The 12,534-nt window shown below is 47.7% G+C and overlaps 1 protein-coding gene across 1 annotated transcript; it reads left to right on the forward strand.

Moving 5' to 3' along the window:
- Nucleotides 1-10,441: 10,441 nt before the first annotated feature.
- LOC100450540 (olfactory receptor 2A12-like) lies at nt 10,442-12,164 on the forward strand. Its single transcript, XM_002810953.3, has one exon. The coding sequence runs from the start codon at nt 11,229-11,231 to the stop codon at nt 12,162-12,164; it is 936 nt and encodes a 311-aa protein (XP_002810999.2). The 5' UTR covers nt 10,442-11,228.
- The last annotated feature ends 370 nt before the right edge of the window (nt 12,165-12,534 follow it).

The raw sequence follows: 12,534 nt of genomic DNA on the forward strand, positions 1-12,534 counted from the left end.
TTATCTATGGCCCTATACGAGCTCTGAGGTTTGTTCCCTCTAATCCTGTCACTTGTTATTTCCCCCTGTACTCATTTGCTTCCTCTCTTCCCCATCCTCTGGCCATTTCCTTACACAAATGCTCTGATCAATACTCAGCTAAAGACTCGGGTGAGACTCTGTGCAGATCTCTGGAGCTCTTTCTTTGTAGAGCTCTCATTTCCCCAGTGCCCTGCTCTGTGAACTCTTCAGAGAGCCACCTTGGCCTCCCTGAACTCTCAACTCTATCTCCTCAACCCTGGACATCACTGGCCTCCTCCATGTCCTCAGTACCCATGGCACAGCCTGGTCACTCTTTCTAAGCAGTAACTTGGGGAAATGGTGGCGTTCAACTCACTGGTTTCTGATGTCTCATAGATCACTGTCTCTTGCTGCTTGATGTCCAATGTCTCAAATAATATTATTTCACATTGTTTTAAAGATTTGTAGTCATTACAGATGTGTGTGGGGGGGCGGGGTTAATTCTGATGCCTGTTACTTCATCCTGGTTGGTAACAAAGTCTGAAACTGCTACCTCTATATTTTATGACTCTAACTCAACTCGGTAATTTTTTTATACCAGGAAAGCTTGCTACATTGTAGTGCTATCCAATTAGGTACCATATTTAATAGAAAAAAATGGTATCAAAGCTACATGTCCAACAATAGGCTAACAATTCCTTGAAAATAATGGTTATAAAGGATATGTAAGTGGATGATAAATTGCTTACTATATAATATTAAGTCTTTAAAAAGGCAGAACAATTGATCCATTAGAATTGGCCTGCAAAAAGAACAGAAAACCCAACTAATCATGGTTCGTGTATACAGGAATTATTTTTTTCACATAACAAGAAGTCTTGAGATAAATGACTAGTTGTGTTTGTTCACAGTTGAATAATGTTAGTGGGAGACCACTGTGAATCTCAGCCTCTTTCTCATGATGTCAAGAGAGCTTGCCCAACTCCAGACATTACATCTGTATTCACAGTGGGAGAAAGATGGTCTGAGGGATGGGACTGTATCACAGTCACTCTATCTCTTATGTCAGGAAAACAAATTACATTCACAAAAACTCCTTAGAGGAGTTCTTAAGTCTCACTGGATGGGATCAGGTTCAATATCGCCCTTGCTGACTGGGGGTCTGGGCAAGGGAGAAACAGGGTTTTCATTTGGGCTTAGATTGTTTATGATGGATTGACTGTCCCAAACAAATGTTAGCAAGAACATGGTTCTGTTGGCAAGGAAGGGGACCAACCAACTAGAATCTGTCACAGTAAAGTTGAATCTAAAATGTGATATCAACCAGGCAAGAGAAAAACAAACAGTATCATTCTGGCATAGAAAAAAATTAGAGAGAAACATCAAGAAGTCAAAATGAAAATGTCCTTTACTGTATGGAACTAAAGTGTGATTTTGTTTCTTTGTTCTACTTTTCAGTGTTTGTTAATTTTCTTGATGAATATGGATTACTTTTGTAACTCAGTAGCAGACAGGAATCTAGCAGGGATTATCTTGGGTGTAAATGTATCTACAGTGGAACAACCCCTGGACTGAGAATCGGGATTCTCTATTTCCTTCTCAGCCTCCATCACCTTGCAGCTCAGGTAGGGACCTCAGGAACAACTCAGGATTCCTTTGGAGAGGCTGGGGTTCAACTTGGGGGAGTCATTCTGCAGGTGACCCAGTCATCAGAAGAGCTGAGGGCAGGCCCTCTCTCCAAGCTAGAGACTCAGGTGTTACTCCCAGCATGTTACTCTCCCCACCTCGCAAGCAGAGTACAGTCAAGGTACTTTACAAAATCGGTCAGACCTAGATGAGATCTCAGCTACCTTGAACAGCTAGAATAACAGCTTTGTCTTGGAGTAACCATTTCACCTCTCTGATCTTCAATGTCCTCACCTATTAAGTGGAAATAATACGTTTCTCTCACAGAGCACAGAGTTGTTGGAAAATTGAATGAAACGGTGCGTGTGAAGTGCCTGGCGTGGCACACTAAAAATGTTCAATAAATATTGGTCCCATTTATCTTTTCCTTCCAGATTCCCAGGAGAGTATGTATTTAGCAAAAGCCCTAGAAGAAACTTCTGCCTTCACAGATTTCTGCTCTTAGGTCTCGAGTTTGTTTAGTCAACCGCCTCCTACTCCTGGACATTTCCACATGTGATTCTGTCCTTCCTACCCAGGAGCCCTGGTGGCTCCTGTCTCTGGCCTGGCTTGTAGTGGATCATGACACTGGATTAAGTATTGGTTAAGGGCACAGCCTGTGTGGTCAGACAAAACTGTGTGCATAATCCCAGCTCCACACAGACCACTTGATGCTCCAAGTTTCCAGCTCTGTATCTGTAAAATTAAAACAATGCCACAGGATGTAGTACATATTCAATGTCTGGTCTGTAATGACAATATTAAAAACAAAACAAAAACAAAAATGAATTGCAGGTATGATTATGACATAGGGAACATGGGTCCATTTTATAGAGGAAACAGGGGCTCTGGGAAGCTCCATGACTTCCCAGGACACAGTGACCAAGTCTGACTACAAATCCCCTGGTCTTATGCCACACCAATCACTTCCCCAGAGGTTGATTTTCAGAGCTCTTAGCTGTTGAGGAGAGGGTGTGGGGATCCCTGTGGCTGTCAGTGGTAACTGTCTGCTGGGTCTGCTGCCTGACCCTAGAGACATTACGTGGAGGCAAGGATGCAGCTCGGGAATTGTGGGTGGAATCAGGACAAGTAATGTAACCCAGGAATCCCACATCCCTCCTAAGGAAAGGCAGGAGTATGTAGGCGTCATTGCATTGTAACACAGACTGGGGATTCTGGAGGAGAGAGGAGAGTGTGGTTAGAGGTGAGAGGGTGGAGCAGAGTATGGGGGTGTGGGGTGCTTTAGAGAACTCATCATTGAAGTCAGAAGGGACCAGTACTTACTTTTAGCTCAGTACAATAAAGGATTTTATGAAAGGCAGAGTCACGGCCACCTAAGTGGCCTTGAGAGAGGGAAACTCCTGTCCCTGGAAGGATGTGAACAGCAGCTGGAACATCCTTGCCAGGGAGGCAGCAGAGAAGTTAGGGGCTTGAGTATGGGCTGGGTTTTTCAAGACTGCCACCAGCCCCAAGGTTTGGTGAATTCCTGAGGTTATCCAGAGCAGATTTGTGGGTGCTGCTAAGGTGTCAGCAAGGGGCTTGCAACCCAGAGCAGATGACAGCAAGATTCAGAGCCTGCTGGCTCAGGACCACTGCCCAGGTCTGGCCACCTTGGATGCAGAGCCCTCCCAGACACCGAGGCTCTGTGGAGGACTGTGGCTGCCCTCCTCACCTGGGAGGAGAAGACCAGAGTTGGGGGATGATGGGCTGGGGCAGCATCTTACTCTGAAGGCAGCATTTGCTTGTGATGTCCAAGGAGGCTGCAGGTTTCAGGCAGCTTTGCAAGGTATACTCCTGCAGGAAGGGCATGAGAATGTGGCAGCTGCTCCAGCCCAGTTGACAGGGGACCCTGGGGCCAACACTTGCTCCCTGGGGCCAGGCTCCAGGCTCCTCTCTGACCTTCTGATTCTCTCTGTTTTCAACTCTTTACAGTCTACTGAGTCTCTTTCCTGCCTCTGTGTCTCCTGTCTGCCCATCTGTGTATGTTGATTCTTTCCAGCTCTGCCTCCATGTCTCCATTCTGTCCAGCCTGGATCTCTGGCTTGTACCCTGGTCCATTCTTGCTGCCCTTGGGTGGTGACCTGCCACCTTAGCCCTCTCCACATTGCTCTACGTTTTGTCTCCTAGGACAGTGCCGGGCTCCTATAACTCACCCCTATCACTTGGTATAGCAGACCCCCTTCCCTTGGAGAAGGGTACTCCCCACTTACCCTTATGCCCCTGAAGCAGTCCTCTATCCTCTTCCCAGACAGCTCTGAGGCTTCCTGGGGCTGCCTGGACATGGCAGGAGGAGGACATGTGGGAAGGACCAGCTCTAGCATTGCCCTCCTAGCCTCTGACCTTTCATCGGGATGCCCATTTCTACCACATGCAGCCCATTAGGAAGATCATGGTATGAAGTGCTGGGGGACAGAGGTGGACACACAGGTTCGGATAGAACCAGCATATGGCCATTCCCCTGTGTGCAGAAGCAGCACCAGCAATAAGCCTGGTATTGTCTCCTCCCTGCATCTGCTTGGCTTGATCAACTGTTTGCCCTGGCTTCACTCGTCCTGCTTTTGGGTTATGCTTTCTGTTCCTTCTGACTCCTTTCATTCAGCTCCTACCTGGGAGGAGGCAGGGAATGAGCAGGCAAGTGAGTGAGTAAGTGGTGTGGGGGGACAAGGACCTGTTTTCTAGCAGGTCAGCCCAGCCATTCTTGCTATAGATGCTCAGGGAGGTTTTGCTGCCTGTGATCATGAGTACAGGCTCTGCAGAGCTGCGGCCCTCGGCAAGGTGTGCCACCTCTTTCCTTATCTGTAAAATGGGTATAGTAATGCTACTCACTATACATGGTGGCATGCACGGGTGTCCTGTTCAGCTCACAGGCAGGCTGCTACAGCTTTCCCTGCTTCCTGCGGCAGGGTCTGCTCTGATTGGATGGTGCCTGTACTCGTTGGTAAATCTTTCACCTATCACCCAGTTATGGGGATAAAATACAATAATGAATGTAAAGCACATATTGCAGTGCCTGGCACACAATAAACTGCTATCACTAGAATTATTAATATTAGCTGGGACAGGGACATAGTAGAAAAATTCACAGCATTCAGCACCAGTTCTCACAGCGCCCCATCCACCATTGACTTGTGCCCTGGTTTCTCCTGAGGGGCTTCTCAGACACAGGTGATTCTTTCCTGACCTCCAGGGAAAGGAGAGAAAAGTGTAGGGAGAGAGAGAAGGTAATAATTCCTTTCTCCTTTGTTCTGGCTTCCCAGGGTCTTCCGGTATGCACATCACTCTGCAAACATTTATTGGGTCTTATGATGCACCAGGCTATGTATTAAGTAAGAAGGTTACAGAGGGCAGCAATAAAGCCATGCATAAAGTGGAGCTGTGCTGCTTGGTGAGGATGTGTCTGACCTGCAGACTTTTCCTTCTCCCTTTCTTTCTTTTCTCTTTTCTTTCTTCCTTTCTTTCTTTTTCTTTTCCTTCCTGTCTTTCTTTCTTTTTTTTTTTTATATTATATCATATTTATTTGGGAATGGGCATTGCAATGGGAATACACATGCCATAGTAAACGTGCATATTCAGGGAGGTAAAGGAAGATAAAGATTTTTAAAGGATAAAAGAGGGGGATTACATAATTGTTTTGAATCAATTATCCTTGGCTACAAGGATCAATCACACTAGTGGCACCAGTCCCAAGTTGAACAGGCAGTTGCTGGCAGATGTCCTCACAAAAGTATTTTTTTGTGTAAGTTTGCGATGACCTTTGTAAAAGATTGTGGTTTTTGCAGATTCTTTTCTAATAGTTCTTGTTATCAGGCATTTGTGCATGAGAACCTTCCCCAGCTCCATTTGTGAGAATTTTTAACACGAGTGATTCAATTTTGATTCTTTTTTTTTTTTTTTGAGACAGAGTCTCACTCTGTAACCCAGGCTGGAGTGCAGTGGCATGATCTCAGCTCACCGCAACCGCCGCCTCCCAGGCTCAAGCAATTCTCCTGCCTCAGCCCCCCGAGTAGCTGGGACCACAGGCAGGTGCCATCACGTCCAGCTAATCTTTTGTATTTTTAGTAGAGACAGGGTTTCACCATGTTAGCCAGGATGGTCTCGATCTCCTGACCTCGTGATCTGCCCGCCTCGGCCTCCCAAAGTGCTAGAACCGCAGGTGTGAGCCACCACGCCCGGCCTCAATGTTGCTTTTTTTTTTTTTTTTTTTTTTTAAGTATTTATTGATCATTCCTGGGTGTTTCTCGGAGAGGGGGATATGGCAGGGTCATAGGATGATAGTGGAGAGAAGGTCAGGAGATAAACACATGAACAAAGGTCTCTGGTTTTCCTAGGCAGAGGTCCCTGTGGCCTTCTGCAGTGTTTGTGCCCCTGGATACTTGAGATTAGGGAGTGGTGATGACTCTCAAAGAGCATGCTGCCTTCAAGCATGTGTTTAACAAAGCACATCTTGCACCGCCCTTAATCCATTTAACCCTGAGTTGACACAGCACATGTTTCAGAGAGCACGGGGCTGGGGGAAAGGCCATAGATCAACAGCATCCCAAGGCAGAAGAATTTCTCCTAGTCAGAACAAAATGGAGTCTCCTATGCCCACCTCTTTCTACACAGACACAGCAACAATCTGATCTCTCCTTCCTTTCCCCACACTTCCCCTCCATCTTTTCAACAAAACTGCCATCGTCCTCATGGCCTGCTCCGGATGGTCGCTGTCTCTTCGGAGCTGTTGAGTACACCCCCCAGACAGGGCGGCCAGGCAGAGGCGCTCCTCACCTCCCAGATGGGGCGGCCGGGCAGAGGCGCTCCTCACCTCCCAGATGGGGCGGCCGGGCAGAGATGCTCCTCACATCCCAGACGGGGCGGCCGGGCAGAGGCGCTCCTCACCTCCCAGACACGGCGGCCGGGCAGAGGCGCTCCTCACCTCCCAGACGGGGCGGCGGAGCAGAGGCGCTCCTCGCATCCCAGACGATGGGCGGCCAGGCAGAGGCGCTCCTCACCTCCCAGACGGGGCGGCCGGGCAGAGGCGCTCCTCCCTGTGCAGACGGGGCGGCCGGGCAGAGGCGCTCCTCACTTCCTCCCAGACGGGGCGGCCGGGCAGAGGCGCTCCTCACTGTGCAGACGGGGCGGCAGGGCAGAGGCGCTCCTCACAGTCCAGACGGGGCGGCTGGGCAGAGGCGCTCCTCACTTCCCAGACGGGGCGGCCGGGCAGAGGGGCTCCTCACATCCCAGACGATGGGCGGCCAGGCAGAGACACTCCTCACTTCCTAGACGGGGTGGCGGCGGGGCAGAGGCTGTAATCTTAGCACTTTAGGAGGCCAAGGCAGGCGGTTGGGAGGTGGAGGTTGTAGCGAGCCGAGATCACGCCACTGCACTCCAGCTTGAGCAACACTGAGCACTGAGTGAGCGAGACTCCGTCTGCAATTCCAGCACCTCAGGAGGCCGAGGCGGGCAGATCACTCGAGGCCAGGAGCTGGAGACCAGCCTGGTCAACGCCGCGAAACCCCGTCTCCACCAAAAATACAAAAACCAGTCAGGTGTGGCGGCGTGCGCCTGCAATCCCAGGCACTCGGCAGGCGGAGGCAGTAGAATCACAGGAGCCCGAGGCAGGGAGGTTGCAGTGAGCCGAGATCACGGCAGTACAGTCCAGCTTTGGCAACAGAGGGAGACCGAAAAAAGAAGGAGAGGGAGACCGAAGAAAGGGGAGAGAAGGAGAGGGAGAGGGAGAGGGAGAGCTTTCTTTCTTTTCTTTCTTTTTCTTTTTCTTTCTTTCTTTCTTTCTTTCTTTCTTTCTTCCTTTCTTTCTTTCTTTTCTTTTTCTCTCTTCCTTCTCTTCCTTCCTTTCTCTCCTTCTCTTTTCTTTTCCTTCCTTCCTTTCTTTCTTTCTCTTTCTTTCTTTCTTTTTCTTTCTTTTTCTTTCTCTCTCTCTTCCTTCTCTTCCTTCCTCTTTCTTCTTTTTCTTTCTTTCTCTCTCTCTTCCTTCCTTTCTCTTCCTTCCTTTCTTTCTTTTTTTCTTTCTTCTTTCTTTCTCTCCCTTTCTTTCTTTCTTCTTTCCTCCCCCTCCCTTCCCCTTCCCCTCCCCTCCTCTTCCCTCCTCTTCTCTTCTCTTTCTTTCAACAGGGTCTCACTTTTTTGCCCAGGCTGGAGTGCAGTGGCACAATCATACCTCATTGCAACCTTGACCTCCAGGGCTCAAATGATCCTCTTGCCTTGCCCTCCCAAGTAGCTGGGACTACAGGCATGCACCACCTTGCCCGGCTATTTTGTTTTTATTTTTTATGGAGATGAGGTTTCACTATATTACCCAGGCTGGTCTCAAACTCCTGGGCTCAAGTGATCCTCCCACCTTGGCCTCCCAAAGTGTTGGGATTACAGGCATGAGCCACAATACCCACCTATGACCTGCAAAATTTGTAAGTTAGCTTGGGCTTTACTTGAGCTAAGACTGAGCCTGAGGAGCTGACCAGCTGGGAGCCAGGAGTTCTGGATCCTAGTCTCAACTCTGACACAAACTCCCACTGTGACCTAGAAGACAGCTCCTTCCTGCAGTAAATCCGTCTTCACACCTCCTCTCTGGAGATGACCTCCAGGGCTTCTGGGATGCTTTCTATGTCAGCTCTAGAGCAGCAGATGATCTCTGTAAAGTGTCGAGCCCCTCAACCTTCCTTGGAGCCTGGGAACCAAAACTAAGTCTGGCTTTAAGGAGTGAAGCCAGGGAATTGGCTTAAATTTGTTAGACGTTTCCCTGCAGACAAGGGAGTCGTGAAGAAGTGGCCCAATCAGATTTTTGTTTTACGAAGAACACTCTGAAGGACAGGGCAGAGAATGGGTTGGGAAACGGTCCAGTGGGAGGACTGAGATGTGACAGATGCTGAGTGTCTGAGCTGATCATTGCAGCGGGATTGGAGAGAGACAAGATGGGTGGGAGAGGCATTTTGAAGGTGGCAGCTATGGAACCAGGGGACAGATAGGATGTAGAGACAAGAGCTGAAGGATTTTCCAAGATTCTGACTGGTCTGACTGGATTGATCTGACAAATGACATTGATTACTGTGTGTGCATGTGTGGGTGTGCATACGTGCATGGTGTGTGCGTGCATGGTTATATACACGTGTGTGTATATATATATATATATATATATATGAATATATAAATATAATCAAACCAAAGCCAACTCAAGACTCTTTTCCCTTAAGATTTGGCTTTTTTATCCTAAGAATCAAGGACAGAAAGTTTCAGTAAGTTGATGACTCAGATTAGTTGAGCTCTGGCTAGCTCTGGTTTTGCTGCACATGGGAAACCCTATGGCTGTTGAAGAATGAATGAGATTCAGTTTCTTCTATATATTCCCTCTCTGAGCCTCAGTTTCTCCACCTGTGAGATGATGATAATAATCCCTCCCCTATGCTTCTCACAGAGTCATCAGGAGGCTCAAAGCGAGAATGAATGTCAAAGCATTTTGCAAGGCACAGCTCAAAAGCTGAATTCTATATTTTTGGCCCAAATGGAGGCACAGAGGCTGGGCTCATCATGATAGATGATGTCGCTCCTGGGTCTCCCTCACATGGGCTTTCTGCTTACAATATCTGAGAGTCAGGCAGTTTTTTCCCAAGTACTTTGCAGAGCCTATTGTACACCCTCAGGAGAGTTAGGGAGAAGTGATGGGGACTCTGGGGTTCAGGAAACCAAGGTCCTGGCTGTAGAATGGCATCTGCAAGCATACTTCACTGGTTTATAGACAGCTTGTCCCAACTGACCACAGCCTGCCTTCATGGTTTGACCAGGTTAAACACTCTTTAACACCAGAGCCTAAAGAAAAATCCCATTCATTGGCTTCATGTAAATAATAAATAGTGAGAAACGGCGGCACATTTCCCCACACAACGCCCAAGGTGGAATAGTCCAACCTCTTTGGGCTGCTTCTCCACAAGAAGAATGTGGCTTTCAAAGTAGGTATTTTGAGTACGATTTTATAGCTGAGGAAATAGAGGCCTAGAAAAGTGAACTAACAGCCCAGGTCACACAGCAAGTCAAGTCAAAGCCAGAATCCAAGCAGAACTAGCTGTCTCTTAAACCCCATGCCCATTCCACTCTGTCATGTGGTTTCTCTCCCTTCAGGACCACCTGGCCCCAGCACCATTATCTTTTGTTCAGAGGAAGAAACTCAGGCCAACCTAGGGAGACAACGTGGCCTGCAACAGCTCTTTGGTGAAAGGTAGATTTTAATAAAAATAGTTGTCTGCCAGCTATATGACATCTATCAGATTAACATCAGTGAAGGTCCTGGAAAGGTGCCTAGCACAGAGGAAAGTCAAACTGTGCAGTCCTTTTGACCAAAATTAATAAACCATCTAATGGATTGAAGGTAGGCACAGGTTCCTGTGAAGACTCGTTCATGGCGCTCTGAAGGAGAGCAAGCAAACTGGGGAACACATAGGTTGAGATCAGACGAATTGGTGCCAGGAGGAGTAACACTGAGAGCATCAAGATAGCTCCATTTCCTAAGTGCTGATGATGCTTATGACATCTCTTCAGAGAAGCTGCCCTTTCCCTGTTCCCATGGAGAAACTGAGGCTCAGGGAGACAGAGCTAGGTGTCAGCAAGAAGATAAAAGTGTTAACAGAATGTTGACTTTTGTGGGGAGAAGGAACAGAGGGTAGATATCTGGGGCGGTGAAAATTGATGCTGGGCATCAAGGATGATGGAGTGACTTCTCAAGACATCTGCTTGCACAGCTTGGACCTGAATACCAGTCTTGTGTATGGAGAGCCATGCAGAAATGCAGTTAAGATTTATTGAACACATATCACATGTTAGGCCTTCTTCTGTGATAATTTCCATGCCAAAATATTATTCAATCTTCACAGCAAACTTGTAACAGAGAGACAATTATTCTCATTTTGCACTTGTGGAAGCAATCTCAAAGAGGTGGGGGGAAGGGTAAATGGCTTGTTCAAGGTCATTCACTCAGCAAATTATACTGGCCGGATTTAGAAGTCAGTGTTCTTTCTAATACACCGTGGCCTGAGATCAGGTGGGTGGGTAATCAGAGAGCTGTCCTGGCCTGTAGACAGACTGAGGGTAAAATTAAAGTGGTAAAAAAAATAGACATCTTTAAAGGATAATGTGGGTATTCTCATTGTTACAGGCCTCTGAAATTTTCCAACTTGCATAGAGTCAATACACCAATATTTATCTCAAAACACCTGGTGGCATGAAGGAACTCCAAGTGCCTCACTAAGGAGAGGATGATGCTAAGGGGAATTAGAGATGGGCTAGTCCAATGCTTTCATTTCACAACTGGAGAAACTGAGGCTGAGACAGGTAAGTGTTGGTGGTTTAGAGGTACAGCCAGTGTTAGATGTGACTCCTCTTCATAAATCTCCTGGGAGTGATGGCAGTGGACAAGAGCAGGTAAAATGGGCTGTATTGTTGGGGATTACCACATTGTTTCATCTGAACTGGGCATTGACCATTACCCAACCCCACCAGTGACCCCAGCTTGAGTGCAAACCTTAGCTAGTTCCCTGTCTGAATTGGTGCCTTTCTTTTTTGTTGAGAGGTGGAACATAATGCAGGACCCCAACCAGTCCTTTGTGACTGAATTCATCCTTCTGGGCTTCTCCCTCAGCCCCAGGACCACTCCTCTGCTCTTCTCAGCCTTTCTGATGATCTACCTGTTGATTATTCTGGGCAATGGCTTGATTGCCATCCTCATCTGCCTGGATTCACACCTTCATACTCCCATGTACTTCTTTATTGGCATCCTGTCCATGTTGGACCTGGGCTACACTACTACAACTGTGCCCCAGATGTTGGCACATCTGGCCAGTGAGAAGAAGACAATCCCTTTCGCTAGCTGTGTGGCCCAAATGTACATTTTCTTGGTGCTAGGCATCACTGAGTCCTGGCTCTTTGCCATCATGTCTATAGACAGGTATGTGGCCATCTGCCACCCACTTAGGTACAAGGTCATCATGAGCCCATGGCTCTGTGGGGTAATGGTCATTTTTTGTGAACTCTGGGGTGTCATCTCTGCCCTTGTCCACACCATCTTTGCCATGCACCTGCCCTACTGTGGCCCCAACAAGATCAACCACTTCTTCTGTGAAGTCCCTGCAGTCTTAAAGCTAGCTTGTGCGGACACCTCAGTCAATGACCGAGTAAATTTCATTCTCGGTTTCAGTGTCATCCTGATCCCACTTTCCCTCATTCTTGTAATTTATGTCAACATTTTCATTGCCATCTTAAAGATCCGCTCAGCACAGGGGCGGCTAAAGGCGTTCTCCACCTGTGCCTCCCATATCATTGTGGTCACCATGTTCTCTGTGCCAGCCATGGTCATGTACATGAAGCCTGGCTCTAAGGCCTCCCCAGAAGAGGACAAGAAGCTGGCTCTGTTCTACAATGTCATCTCTGCCTTCCTCAACCCCATCATCTATAGCCTCCGGAACAAAGACGTGAAGAGGGCTTTCCTCAAGGCAACAGGCTGGGGAAGGGCCTTATAATGAGTCCCTGGAATGATAGCTGGGGGTCAGAGAAATAAGACTCATGGTGCACAGTCACTGCCTCACACACTCATCACATGACCAGCAGCACCAGTGGACACTCCTACTCAGCTCCCAATCTCAACTCCACACAGGTCTGTGGGAGACAGCTCACTGTTTGGCAGACTAGACCCTGAAATGTCTTCCAGGAACACCAGGAACAGTGTTAAGCCACTTCACATGTACTATTTCAATTAACCATCAGGACAATCCTTTGAAATAAGTACTATTATTATCACTGGTTTCTAGAAGAGGATGTAGGCACACAAAGCTTAGATAACCTGCCCTTGGGGTACATAGTAAGTGTATATTTAAAAAAAATAAAATAAAA

Source organism: Pongo abelii, chromosome 1 (genome assembly GCF_028885655.2).
Source record: "Pongo abelii isolate AG06213 chromosome 1, NHGRI_mPonAbe1-v2.0_pri, whole genome shotgun sequence".
Taxonomy (NCBI): domain Eukaryota; kingdom Metazoa; phylum Chordata; class Mammalia; order Primates; family Hominidae; genus Pongo; species Pongo abelii.

Coding starts and splice junctions, on each gene's coding strand:
- LOC100450540 (XM_002810953.3), top strand. CDS start 11,229: ATGCAGGACCCCAACCAGTCCTTTGTGACTGAATTCATCCTTCTGGGC.